The sequence below is a fragment of the Salminus brasiliensis genome, chromosome 19 (assembly GCF_030463535.1).
Source record: "Salminus brasiliensis chromosome 19, fSalBra1.hap2, whole genome shotgun sequence".
NCBI lineage: Eukaryota > Metazoa > Chordata > Actinopteri > Characiformes > Bryconidae > Salminus > Salminus brasiliensis.
In genome coordinates, this window is record NC_132896.1 from 21,697,701 (window position 1) to 21,712,726 (window position 15,026).

The window sequence follows — 15,026 nt, forward strand, 5'->3', positions numbered from 1 at the left end:
TATATTTTCCACTAAACCACATTTGAGGTAATGTTTCAAATGTAAGGCACTCTGAAAATGGATAGTCTCAGCTTAATGCCTTTTTCTACTCAATAGGGGTAGACCTTATGTGAGAAAATTATGTAAATATGTAAAGCATACATATTATGCTGCTGACAATTTAAATAATGCTTTTTCATGTTATTGTTTGCATATGAATTGTCCTGATTTGTTATCAAAAAAAGATTGCACAAAGGTACAGACAGAGTGTCTACACAGGTCAGCAAGCATCCCCAAGAAGCCACTTCTAGCGCCACTAAGCATCGCTAAATTTGGTCTATCCAACAGACTACAATAAATCGTCATTATATAAAATACCAAGAGTTCGGGTTAAACACTGTGGAGGGAAGCCTGGTGAAAGTGTGACTCTGAAAAAACACACAGTGGAATAAGGTAAGGTGGAGGGCAAAGCGAACAGCCCAGCTTGCTAAAAAGCGGCATGCTTAGTGGCGCCGGCTAACGCATGGAGAGGAGCTGGAGGATGAAAGCATTCACTGATGGCCACTGACAGATATTCTTTCTGCGGCTTGCACAGGGGAGCTAAGTGCCCTTTACCAAGATTTAGTGTGGAGCCGGTCAATACAGAGGCTTTCTATCATTGTTCTGTCGATGACAGTGGGATGTGTCTTGAAAACATTCAGGCCACCAAACTGCTAAGTGTCTCCTGGGCAAACTGTGCTGCAGGAAAAGAGGTTTAGATATCATAAAGGCATGGAGGCCACTGAATGGGCCAGGACAAAACTGTTAAATTACTACTTTATTCTTTTCCCTGGTCTGTGTATTGTGCAACAGTGGTTTAATACTGTACCATCACCGGAAGATGAATCAAAAACAGAGCACTGTTTTTGTATTGTGTTTTGCTTATTATAATAAAATTAATGATGTTTTTTTTTTACTTCAAAGTAGTATTAAGATTCTTCCCCCCATATGAACAGGACATATAACATCTGTCAGTGATGAGGTTCAAAAATACACTTTCAGTCCCTTATCTGGGTCATCTATCCTTACCCTATAGGCTAACTAATGAGTTACAGTGTCCCCGCTTTATCATAGAGGTCCTGCAGAGACATTATTTTAAACTGGCATTATTAGGGTGACTTATTGTAGAGTAAAGCCCAGTGTCATCAATTCTTTGACTGCATATGCGGTCGAGCTGCTTTGTAAAACGTTGCGCACACAGACTGAAATTTCGGCGCCTGCTTTGTCACAGAGAAGAAGACTACAGCCAGAGATGATGGTTGCTTTAGGCAGCAGATTCAGGCATGGTAATCAATCTTTTGTTTTCTTACGCATTCAAAGCAGATGACAGTCAGCAAATTGAATTTATAAAGAGGGTGGGGGGGAAAAAGTTGACACGGCTACATAATTAATTTGAAAAAATGCCACACACTTTGTACACTGTGGTGGAACTGCAAGAGTGCGCGTTTTGTTTTCTCATGAAGCAGCACATCCGCCCTCCATGTGAAAGAAGGAATATAAACCAAGACGAAAATCAAGACAGAAAAACATTAGAAAATGCAAATAAAAGAAAACAAAACTAGAAAAAAAAAATCAGCTGCTCTCACAATAATTTTTCTCTTGACATCATCCCACACTCGCTTTATTCTTGAGGCCCTTTCCCAGAGGCTACCTCAAAATCAAAGCACTGCTTCTTGCTGGGTGCTACTAAAAGAAACCCAGATTAAATCAAGCTAATTAAACTAGCTGTTCCAGAACAAAACAGAACAGTGCAAGTAGGGCTTATCTCAAATAGTTCCTCAACACCCCCACTGATAGCCTCACTTGCTAGTTTAAACCAGGGCACGTTTTTTACTTGCCGTGTCCACTGAGCTCGTCAAAGTCCTTTGGAACCATTGTCGACTCCAGAATTAGGACAATACTTTTTCAGGTTTTAGCAAGCATCCCCAAAAACACATTCCCACCCACCAGGACACCTGACACACACGCTGGGTGTTTAGGGGCAGGTAAACATTTATTAGAGGCAACAAGGCTCTGGAAACGTCAGACAGCTCCTTCTTCATTTCCTTCTTCTTGGAGACCTAGGCATCACAGGGGGCACCTGACACTTTGATCAATTTGTCCTACTTCTTGCTTAACTGTAGCCCAATTCATCATCTGTAATGAGCAGGACTTGAGAGCCCTGGTAGTCCGGGTTCAGAGGAATTCTCTCAGACATATGGAGGCAAAATTACTAAAATGGGAAACATGCTCCCAAGTGACCTGAAACCGTTCCATTAACAATGTCCTGTTGGGCTATGCTTCCACAAGAATTATCCAGACCTTTTTACAAGAACTCTCACTATGTGGAATGGAGAGAAAATGCCATCAACAATTAACTACTCTAGACCCATTAGTCTAGGACAAACTGGCATCTCCAAGCTAGAGAGGAGAGGAACTGGAGTTTAAAGATTGCACTGGGAAAGTCTGATGTGGTGTTACTTAAGAACACATGCATTATAATACCATGGAAAACTTTTCTGATGACATGGCATTGGCTTCTCAAATTCTATTTCGCCCTGTTTCTAAGATTCTCTGTCTTATTCTGAGATGGATAAAATCCAGGGCAAACATTTCTGCATTTCCAAATTAGCATGTTCGAGATTTCATGTCTTGGTATTACAGAAATGCTCACCTCTTTCCTTCAGCTCAGTCAAGACTTTCTCAGTCAAGACTGAAAACGCTGTTTTCAGGAAATTACCATTGGATTGTGTTAAGATGGTCTAAAATCTGCAAAACTGACAAAAAAACAAAACAAAACACATGCAATGGACCTTCTGGCAAGCAGTGGAAACAGTGCTTGTCCCGTTAATGACTAGACTGAGGAAGAAGGAGCATGATGGTGGTTTTGATTTGGTCTTAATAGTTTTAAAACCAAGAGACGTAGACAGCTCTTTAGAATCAATGCTGTACCTGTATTTGAATCATCTTTCTTCATCTATCTATGTGGTGGTGCCTTATTCCATAAGATTTTGCCAAGTGCACAAGTCAGTCTGGGCCCCTTGCACTGCCTTAGCTTGCCAGTATATATATATATATATATATATATATATATATATATATATATATATATATATATATATATATATATATATATAGGTGTCACGTTTATTAATTAGGGGATAACAAGCATGACCCAGCGCTGGATTCATGAACTGCATCCATCAGATTAGCTCCCTGAACAAGTACCCTTGTGCAGAGGGCTGAAAGCTTATCGCTTCTAATGCAGGGAGAGAGAGTAAGAAAACATGGTCAAGTGCCATGGAGGGGCAGAGCAGACAAGCAGCGAAAGATAGTGAGGTTAGCAACCGGTATAGGACCGTGGAAGTGTTTGAGGTGTCGGTACATCCACAGGACAGGGTCGTGGAGAGGCTGAGTTGCAGTGAGACAGCATTAGTTGCAAGATTCCCAGCGAGACACTCCACAGAGCAGGCTGGCTGACATTTAATTATTTCTACAACATATGCGCATACACGTACAGCTTACTTCTCCTCTTGCACAACCAGAATCAGTGCAGGGACCTTTATTAATGCCTCTCTGCTACTGTATGTGTGATCGACTGCATGATCACGACTTTTCCAAAATGAAGCCAAATCAACAGGATTATAAGGAGAGGGTTGGTGAGGTAGGGCATGAAATACTTTAGACAGTGCTTCTCAGTCTTGCGGTGTTAATTGGAGATAGACTGGTACCACTCTACTGTATCAGAACAGCATGCTTTAGGTTCTGTCTGTTAAAAAAGATCATTAAGGCAATGAAAAGCTAAATCTTGCATGATTGGGACCTACGTCAAGTATACACTCACTCGTGTTTACATCAATATGTAGATGTACAGTATACGAGAATCATAACATAGTGTCGTTGAGAAAAATGGAAAGCATTCTAAGGGAAGGAAATTACTAAAAACTAAAAATCTATTTTCCAAAATCCTCCACACAGAACACAGCATTGTCTCTCTGTATTCTGAGGCACGCGTCCTTTTTAAACACTTGTGCAATCGCAATAATTATGCAGGAGGGTCAACATGGTCTGTTCATAAATTCAATTTGCTATCTGTCATGTCTTCAAAATGCCAGGCAAGAACACACAAGATCGATTGAGAACTAAATTCCTGCAGGTACAAAAGACATCACTTCTGAGCTGAATGTACAAAGTCTGTTCTCTTTTAAATTAAGCAAAAAAAAAAAAAAAAAAAAAAAAAAAAATGAATTTCAATGTATAAATTTCCTTTTTCATTTTTTTTTATAAATGTCCTTTAGTGCTCTATCGTAAGTTAGTAATAAAAAACGTCTCCAAGCCAAAATCTTTTACCCAAGGTATCCTACACAAATACTCCTAATCAAGCAAATGAGTGTATGAAACTCGTATGAGCCTAAATGATAATGAAGAAATTATACATGCGCAGAAGAATTGTACAAGTAAGGGTGAATGTATAGTAGGCTGCTCAATTTACTACTGGTAGAACTCCTCCATGGGTAACCTCTCCAGATCCATCCAACAAGGAGATCTACATAGCATGCCTACAGCAGCAGATCCGCTGCACTCATTTGTGCTGTAATGAGATCTAATGGTGGCTTGCAGCTATTCGCCTGATGAGCTGAAACTCCCTGCCTTTCTCTCTGCTTTCTGCATCACATTCCACTAGCAAAAAAGAGGGTGGGTGGTAGGCAGTAAAAAAAAATAGACACCTCTGAAGGTCTACACATTTTTTTCCCTTTCCTACCTCCGGATTGTTTTTGAGCACATTTTACCCCATCTGTTGCCCTGCGGAAAGTCACCTGTGCAATTAACCTCGTGCATTAACTGTGAACAAAGCAAAAGTGGCACTGCATTTAGGAGCCAGGCGTGCTGAGAGCTCCTCCACTTGCTTTATTGTTTGCCTGTTGTGTCTTTTTTTTGTTTTTCATTCCACAAGATGAGGCATCTCCTGTCTGTCCCTCTGTCTGTCTGCCTACCTGTCTGAGAGTCCCTTTCAGTACAATCACTGATAGTGCATTAACAGCAGAAAGGGCGCAACTGCACAGGGGTCAGCTTCGCACCTGTTATGAGCTTGCTGTCTCTGAGGAAAGGCTGACATGAAGGCTGACACTGTGACCTGCCAGTTCTGTGGCAGCGGTGTGTGAGTAGGAGAGAGAGACACAGAGTCAGTGAGTGAGAGAGAGAAAAATAAAGAATGAGAGAGCGTCACTCCACTGTAATAGAAAGCACTGTGATCCATGAGCGAGTGAGTGCACATACAGAGGCCCGGGAAATAATGAAGAAGATGGATGTGGCACCAGACAGACATTTTGGACCGTTTTGCTGGAACAGCTTGATGTGAAAACCCACTTATGCCTGTGCGTAATTTAATTAGGGAAGCTTGCGGAGACCCGTCCTGCAGCAGGGCACTCCCTCTCCAAGTTAAGAGAGGCGCCAGGGGGTCTGGACCTCATTGGAGGATAAGGGGATGGGGTTTAGAGGGGGGTGAAGTGAGGGACTGACATGGGCATTAAGATGGGCTGATTAGCCGGCGCTGGCCTGAGCAGCAAGCTACACCATCCTGGTTAGCCCCCCTCTCTCCGCACATGCACTTGGTTGGCGTGTTTTCCTGGGAGTGGATGGAAGTGGATTAGCCTGCATGGCTATTTGCAGTCGTGGCACTGTCAAAAATATAAATACAAAAAAGTCTGTCTGTGCTGCCCCGAATAGCTGGATGCATGAATAAGTAAACAAACAAAAACAAAAATAAAGCTTCCATCTGGACGGATGCTGCGAGGCCCCATGCGAGGATGAGAGGAAAGAGAGCAGCTTGAGCTCCAGTAGCAGCTCTGCCTTGTTTCTATGCCTCCCTTCCCCGTTTGTCTCTCTCGTTCCCCTCTCACACTCTCTTAGGCCAGTATTAGATAGAGTGGTAATGTCTGATCTGAGGCTGCCTCAATATGTGGAACCACATCCAAGTACACAGCCTGTTTGGCTATAAATGCCCCCAACAATTTCAAGGTTTTGTTTACAGTAGTCATGAAGAGGGATACTAGTAAAAACTCAACGGGCAACATACACAGCATATATTATGATATCTCTCCATATGCTAATGATGCTCCTCTGTGGTTTATCAGGTTGTAGATGCTAGTCACTTCTTCCCTTGCTCCCTTTGCCATCTGCCTCATCAGATCCCAGCTTGAGCCAGGCTTATCTGAGAATAAAGTCCTTAACACATGAATCAGTCAAGCTGAGACAGCAATGCTGCAAAGGAGCTCTCAGAAGGAACACAGACTAGTATACAGTGTAAATGCATATGAAATGTCTAAAGAATTACAAGATGGACTTTGTAACCAAGAAGCTAAACTAACATAAGAAAGGCAGAAAAAAAATGTTAGGTTAAAATTATGTTAAAGGAATAGGTCACTCAAACATGTTTAGGTAACACTTAGCTAACAGTAAATGAATATGTATATCTAATCTAGCATTATGCTAACTGTATCACATTAATACTGTAGCTTCAATCATATGTCACATTAGCATCTTCGTTTAAGACCTTAGTGTCAATCAGAATGACAGCATGTAGCAGAAAGGGGACAAAATTCACATTCTCACACACACACACACATTCACAGTGAGTGTATATAACATATTTTGCCTGTCAGCAGTGTATCCCAGGGAGAAAAAAAAACAAAACAAAACAAACAAACCAACAACACTCAACTGACCCTCCGCTGGCCCCGTACAGTACATAAAAGCTCTCAGATCTTCCTCTCTTTTGAGTTGCTCTGCTCTCCTCCTGCCCACTGAATGACACACCTGTCTGCAACTCAAACTGCATCAATGCTCTTGTTGTGGCTCTTCGTCTAAATTCTCTCCTGTGAGGAAATGGGCTTTGACAGAATTTGCACATGCTTTGTAGTGAGCTTAATTATGCCAGAGTGACTACCGAGTGGCTCTCCAGGTCCGAGCACATGACAAGGAATTATCAGAATGTAGAACCACCCATAGCTGGGAGTTAATGACATTCAATAGTGCACACTGAGATATGCCAAGGCGGGGTGTGTGTGTGTGCTGTTGAAGTGGGGTGGGGGCTCTCAGATGGAGCGTCTCATTTATACTCTGACCTGAGGGAGAGGCAGCTAAATTAAGTTAAACAGGCTTAAAGTGATTAGAGCTCTTAGTGCCACAATAATTAGGGCTGGCTACACAAAACAGTAATCCAAAAAAGAAAGTTTCTTTTAAAAAATATAATAATAATAATAATAATAAAATTAGAAAGGTTATTTAATGTACATGTGCAAGCAAATACCCAAACTCCAATGAGATGAACATCCCCTGAAGTAACATGAATTGGTATTGACACAATTATCAAAGCATAATCAAAGATCTTCTATAACTCTTTGTCTTTCAAAGTTTAGGAAATCACTCCACCCAAGTGCGGCATTCAAGAAAATAAGGCTCACAGATGTCAGCTTGGCTGACACGGATGTGTTTTCCAATAAATCAATAAGGAAGATCTTTGAATGCAAGTTATTTAGGAGCAGCTAACTAGTTTCAAGCCAGTGCAAGGGTGAAATCCGGCACGCTATCATGGCCTAAAGGCAGACAACGATTCTCCTGCTGATAGGTCCCCAATCTAAAACGTGGTTATTTATTAGAATTGATGCACTATAATAGATAAGCCTGGTGCCCTTGTTGCCATCTTTCAAGGTAATGACAAAAATTCACTATGCCATTCACAAGCTCTTGCAGCTTGCTGAGCCGAATTTACTCATGGCTAGGCTTCCACAGCCTGTAGACTTTGGGGTGTAATGTAGTGTTATTTGAAAAGTAAAAAAGAAAATGATGCAGCTTGCTGACAGCCAGCGTAAATAAGATTCCTGAATAACAGAACGCTGACATGCATAAAAAGCAATGGATCTTCACATCAACGCTAAGACAGATACACACACACACACACATACACATATATATACACACATACACACACACTCAGCTCTGACCACACTATCAGCATTAAGATAATTGAAAAATTTGTGATAATGAAATAATCGTAGACATATCAGTGCGACTTAACAGTATTAAAAATTACTTGTCTGGATCACTTATGTCTGATCAGCAACAGTTGGAAAAGCTGTACATATCTCTGGGCTTATCACAGAAATATTTTAGATCTTAATTAAAAACAGTAAAATAGGGGGGGGGTGCATTTTGTCATGTGCTTACATTTAGAATAATTATTTCTCTGTCTTTACCATGATGTTGTCTCATGGCCTACAGCTTCAAAACTGATGATTCAAAAATGGATTAACTAACTAACTAACTGAAATCACAATTTTGGCCCTTAATTACTTTACAGATTTGTCGAAGTTGCCACTTTGGAAAACAATGATAAAGTGATATACAATAGACAACATTTACTGTGACATTAAGAGCAAATAGTATTGCAGGGACCCATTCCCTCATGCATAAATGAGGATTACTGGCATGTTTTCCTAATTTTTGGCAAGTTAGTAAGCAATTCATTAGACAGTCTGACAGTAAATATCTGGTAAGAAGCTGTCTTGGACCAAATTATTCTTTCTATAAAATTCTATTTCTATTTCAGTTTTTCAGCTTGGAAATCAGATTGGATAAACAGATGATAAAAGAAAAAGTAGAATGAAGAGAGTAAAAAAATTTTCTGCTTTGTCATGGTGACACAAACACAGAGAGGTTATTATTATACAATAACAGTAACCACAGTCAGTAATATGAAGATTTTGATTGTTTTTGACCAAAAATATTGCAGCAGTAGGAAGAAATCAGAAATATGTTTGTATGTTGTACATCATGCTGTATTATCGCAGGAGTGGAACAGAAGTTTGTTCTGCTCATTGCAACCACCTGATTTTCAAACAGGCACAATCCAGGTACGCCAATCAGAAATAAGGACATATAAGCTGTGTTTCAAAGCCTAGGCTGCAGCCAAGGTATCCTGCTTTTCTCAGCCGCTACGTCATAGAAGGTGGTTGCAAAGTGAACGACCCTTCATTAACAGCCTAATTATTATAAACAGTATAAAATCCTTACAGAACTTTTGGAGGAACCTCTTTGTGGGTGCTTTGTGGAACCTTCAAGGAACCTTTTCTCATAAAAACCTACTCTGAGTCCCAACAAGACAACTCTTAAGAGTAACTGTAAAGGAGAAATCAAGGTTGAAAATGTGTTTGTCATTACAAGAAAGGTTACACATACCAGTTGGATTTCTATAACAATGCTGCAATTCTTTTTCTAACTTGTTGATTTGTGTGATTTTCCACATCGGCTGCACCTGTAGGACATGTCCATGGCCAATGCACTACACATGGTCAAAGGACATTTGCTCTGTGTTTATTTGTGCCAGTGCATCCCTTGTGCCATGTCACATTTAGCTCAAAGCAGCCTGCATGCTTTGCGGGCCTGTTCAAATGGGAGTGGATTTGACTGGGGCCGGTGTCAAACGTGTGGGAACAGACACTTGCGGGGACCTCGGCTGTGACCCTGGCGCTGCCAAGCAACTGAACGGCCACACGGTTAGGCATACAGGCGCATGGGAGGCAGGGAGGGCGTGTCTATGGTCCAGTCATGTCCATGGCTTTTGTGGATGCCCAGGGAGGAAGTCAAATCACTCCTCAGCCATATCTCTCTCTCTCTCTCTATGGGCAAGGCACGCTCTGTGTGACATTGTTTCATATCTGCCGGCATAATGACTACCCTGCTGGGATGAAACATCTTTTCCTATTAGAGACAGAAGGATTACGTGGATTTAGGCCTATTTTACAGCATTCCCCATTTACTTTCAGCAGTAAAGCAATTTGGCAAATGCTGAACATCTGGTCAGTCTAAGAGAATATGGAAACCCACTTAGAGCAAATTAAAACAAATGGAGGGCTGCGTAATGATTCCATAAGCAATTTTCTATATTAGTATTTTTAATACTTCACAAGAAAAAACAGATTTAGTCCCCAATTGTCATTTAAATCAATCATATAGAACTAGAAAGGGGGCAAGGCGATGTTAAAAAGATTCACCTCTTTCAACATTCACCTCTTTGACTATTTAAGGACACTTTTAAAATACATCTCACCATATTCATTTGTCCAGTTTCCTTCCCCTGCCCAACACATCCTCTTAACCCCTAAATGAATTAAGCTCTTATTAAATATGCATTCCACTGTTAATCATTGACATGTAAAGAGGATTAGTTATCAATTTGGAAAATGACTTAATATCTTTACAGAAATAGACTTTGAAAATGTTAAATGCAAAAATGATGAATCAAGCACCCCTTACACATGAAAAAGGTGAAAAAAGGGTAGCTATGTACTACAAATGAAATATGTTGCCACCATATCTTTTGAAAAAAAGGCATGCAAATTGTTGCTTTGTTTTTCTTCCTTTTTGTAAAATTGCAGGCCACATCTGAAAGCAATATAATGCTTAAGCAGTCCCCCTGCAGGTGATCAAAAAAAAGTGGATTTGTATATCAGACATTTGAAAAGAAAAAGGCAGCCACTAGCAAAGTAGAAAAACCATAATAGGCACATTGACAACTCTCTTCTAAACAAAGAGCTGGAAAAGAAAATCCTGACATAGGCAAAAATCCCCCTTTCAAATCTGACAAACACTGACAAATCACATTGTTAGGCCCAGTCTAGCACAATGGAAATCTTTCTATGGATTTTCAATATCCTGTTTGGCTACAGGACTGGAATTTCAAGAAAAATCATACTTTAAGCATGACTCATGACTCGAGACTCATGACTCACAAAATACATCAGGACAAGCCAATGGGCTATAATATATATATATATATATATATATATATATATATATATATATATATATATATATATATATATAAAGTTTAATCCTCTACATGAGATAGAATCAAAATAGAAACTGCACATAGGATCACGTCTATTTAGCCAGTCTCATTAGCCACCATGTCTTTCTGCATCATTATAAGCTGAGCACTCAGAGAGGTCACTTCTGTCGTCTTAAGAAACTTGCATGCATCAATTATCTAGAAAGAGATGCAGCAAGCTGAAGAGTGACATGTCACTCCCCACAAAAAAAAAATACTGTGCTCACTGTCACATCTGAGGCTGGTAGCTTGTGAAAAAAGACGCTGTAGATGTCAGAAAGAACAAAAAGACCTCACTGGCTGCTTCTGGCCAGAGGCAGAAATTTCTGCCTCATTGTAAGGCTCAGAATAGCGCAGTGCAGAGAGTCCTCTGAATCTCTAATAGCACATTTTGTAGCTGCATGAGATAGAGTGCACACAATATCTGCAGCACCAAAGGAAAATAGAGATTGGAGAGCTAAAGTACAGTTCTGGAATAAAGGCTCTATCCCCTGCACCATCCTCGCTAAAACCGCACCAAGGCTGAAACATATCCTGATGCTCAATCTATGTAATATATATATATATATATATATATATATATATATATATATATATATATATATATATACACACACACACACACACAGTTGAAACCAGAAGTGTACATACGCTTCATAAAAAGACTGTCTCACTGTCTAACATGAAATCAGAAAAACCTTTTCCCGTTTTATGTCAATTAAGATTACCAAAATATTTCTATTTGCTAAATGCCAGAATAATGAGAAAGGGGCTTTTTAACACAATTTTTATTACTTTCTTCAAAGTCAAAAGTTTAAATACAACAAGATTTACTATGCCTTAACAATTCGGGATGATGGCCATAGGATGATGCCATGTCTTTGGAAGCTTCTGATTACTGGCAACATTGTGAGTTAATTAGAGACACACCTGAAACACACTGCTTCCTTGTGTAACAACATGGGAAAGTCGAAAGAAATCAGGCAAGATATCAAGAAGAGAATTGTGGACTTGCACAAGTCTGGCTCATTCAGACCTTGGCAGAAACATAAATTTAACTGTTTGGCCATATTGACCATTGTTACGTTTGGAGGAAAAAGGGAAGCTTGCAAGCCTGGGAACACCGTCCCAACTGTGAAACACAGAGGTGGCAGCATCATGTTCTGGGGTTGTTTTGCTGCAGGAGGGACTGGTGCACTTCACAAAATAGATGGCATCATGAGGAAAGAACATTATGTGGAAATACTGAAGCAACATCCCAAAACCAGTTTGACATCAGCCAGTAAGTTAAAGCCTGGGCGCAAATGGATCTTCCAAATGTACAATACTGTCAAACTGGTTTCAAACTGGTTTAAGGATAACAAAGTCAATGTTTGTGAGTGGCCATCACAAAGCCCTGATGCCAATCCTATTGAAAATGTATGGGCAAAGCTGAAATGGCATGTGCGAGCAAAGCGGCCTACAAAAATGTCTCAGTTACAGCAGTTCTGTCAGGAGAAATGGGCCAAAATTCCTGCCAACAATTGGGAGAAGCTTGTGGAAGGATATCCAAAACATTTGACCCAAGTCATACAGTTTCAGGGCAATGGTACCAAATACTAATGAAATGTATTTAAACTTTTGACCTTGAGGAAAGTAATAAAAATTGACTTAAAATTCTGGCATTTAGCAAATAGAAATAATTTTGGAAATCCTAACTGACCTAAAATGTGTGTGTGTGTGTGTATAATTCTCTGGTCAGAGTATAGAAAAACAAATGGTATTGCAGCAATTCTATTAATAGGGTGGTTATTTTACATCCATACCTATCATTTAATCATTCAAAGTTAATCATTTTAACTTTGATGGTTACTTGCATACTGCTGCAATTACTATAAAACACTTAACATAATTAATTTAAAGACCATTGAAAACCATTAATTAGACGAAGTGTCTTGGCACTTACAACTGAATCATAGATGTACACATATAGTATCACACAGTGGTTACACAGTGTGATGTAACCAACCTCTTTCTGTAAGACTCAACTAAGTTAGATTGACTTCTCACAAGTGTCTTGTGGCCATCATTAGCAGCATCATGCGCACATCCCTAATTCACATCTCTGACACAGCTGTCTTCAACTGTGACAGCTCCTAACGCTATTATAAACTCAGTGTAGGCTAATCTGCCGGTGTATTTAGTGTGTGAGAGCAGGGGGAAAAGTGTGTGATTTTTCACAGTTGAAGTGCAGACCTGTCCCCCTCCTACAGTGCTCAGCACTGTGTGAAATAGTATTTGAGGCTGCAGCCAGCTCCAGCAGGGCAAAAGCGCTGTACCTTTGTTCATGTCAATCAGTTGCTTCTTCTTCTGCTGGCGCTCCTGCTTCTCCCTCTCAGCTTTCTCCTTCGCCAGCTTGGCCCTCTTGATCTTCTCCTCCATCTCCCTCTTCTTGTGGTTCTCCTTCACAGCCTCCTGAAGAGGGAGAGGCAGAGAGTGAGTTTGCAAAAGACCCAAGGAAAGAGAAAGAGACAAAGACAGACACAAGTTGTGCGGCTGTTTAGTTACGTCCACCAGAGAACGGCTCATGCTATACAAGTGAGACACCACTCTTCCTCTGCATTCTGAAAATAACAAAAGCGCCACAGATTGATGAAAGAACACCATGGTGAACACACTCGCACAGAAGCAACACAAGAGCAGCAAGCTGCCATGTAGAGTTTATTATAGGAACTGAAGCTTTTATTCTCTAAAGAAGGGAAAGAGTGAAATTGTCCCAGTTGAACTAGTACTACACTGTTGATGAGAGAGAGACACATCAGGGTGAGAAGAGAAGATAGAGAGACGGTGTGTAACTGGACAACAAAACAGATGACATTGTATATTCTTAAGCTCTATAGATGATAAATAGGGAGTCTATTACAGATTTTTTCTGCACATTTCATGAGCACAAAGAAACTGTGTTTATTTACGCATATATTAAGAGCACTGATCTGGAGTAGGACTCCACTATGAGCAGGGACAGCACAACACACACAAAGCTGAATCCACTGCCAAAGGTAGTGTGGGACCTGTGGGGAGGAGAAAAGCTCATATTCTGAAAAGCTGTAGGAGGGGGACGAGATATCACTCTCCCGCCCTGCACCGCCTTAAATGTCACGGAGGTGTCAGACTGCATGAGGAACAAGAGCAAAGGAAGAGAGAGAAAGATGGTCAGAGACACGCACAGGGCACATGGATGCAGGGCAAGAGAAAGAAGAAGCCAGCGCTGTGTAACCTTTGCAACTTTGCAAAGGTCCTCTCACTCCAGGCCCCGCCACACACGAGCTGTTTAAAGGGGAGGATGGCAGGCTCCTTTATGGAAGTACGTTCCTTAGCGATTCAATATAATGAGTGTCGACAGTCGACCCCCATCCGGCTCTCCTGGGCTTTTCTAGAGTACAAGCAGTGTTCAGTGCTAAAATAGAAGGATTAGAGGGGAAGATACAGAAAGCATAGGAAAATCTGCTAGTCCAAGCAGTCAATAGTGGGGCTTCTAAAAAATGGGAGTGTATCCCTTTTGAATGGACATAATTGTTATTTTTAATTGTCAACCTAATCACACACAGTTACAGTGGTAATTTACAGGTTCTTGCCATCCTATCTGCCATAAAGAGAGAGATAAATTTGCCCAAATCCAGGTTTAAAAAGCTTGTGGAAACATATCTAATAAAATTTGCAACTGTAACTGCTGCCAACTTCTGCAAAGTAATGAAGGGCCTGAATTCTGGCAATAATCATATTAGGGTAATGGCTGATGCATAAAAAATTATATCCAAGCGAAATCACATCAAGGGGTCTGAAAATGGATATAAGGAAAGGGAATATATTGTATATACATAATGTATACTACAGACAGCGGTTCCTTTTAAAATTACAAAATCGGCAACAAGACTGACAAAGGCAGAGAAGACAGAAGGGCTATTATGGCACAACAGGGCAAATTCCAAGGTCAGGCAGAGCTCTTAGTGAGCTGTAATGGTGGCACACACATGACCATCAGCATATTTGGTCTTAATGTACTGGGTCACTGGATTTTCAATATCACATAATAATCCATACCTTTCAGACTTGCCCTCATGCATTGTTATCTTCTTATTTGAAAAATAATTTATTTATAGGG

At 40.4% G+C, this 15,026-nt stretch overlaps 1 protein-coding gene across 8 annotated transcripts in view; it reads right to left on the reverse strand.

Annotated features, from left to right (window-relative positions):
• Positions 1-15,026, reverse strand: part of diaph2 (diaphanous-related formin 2) — a 395,960-nt gene that overhangs the window by 70,642 nt on the left and 310,292 nt on the right. For all 8 annotated transcript variants that reach the window (XM_072664160.1, XM_072664155.1, XM_072664157.1 and 5 more), the window contains one exon: positions 13,204-13,339. In XM_072664160.1, the coding sequence (XP_072520261.1) occupies positions 13,204-13,339 (136 nt within the window). The remainder of the gene's footprint in view (positions 1-13,203; positions 13,340-15,026) is intronic.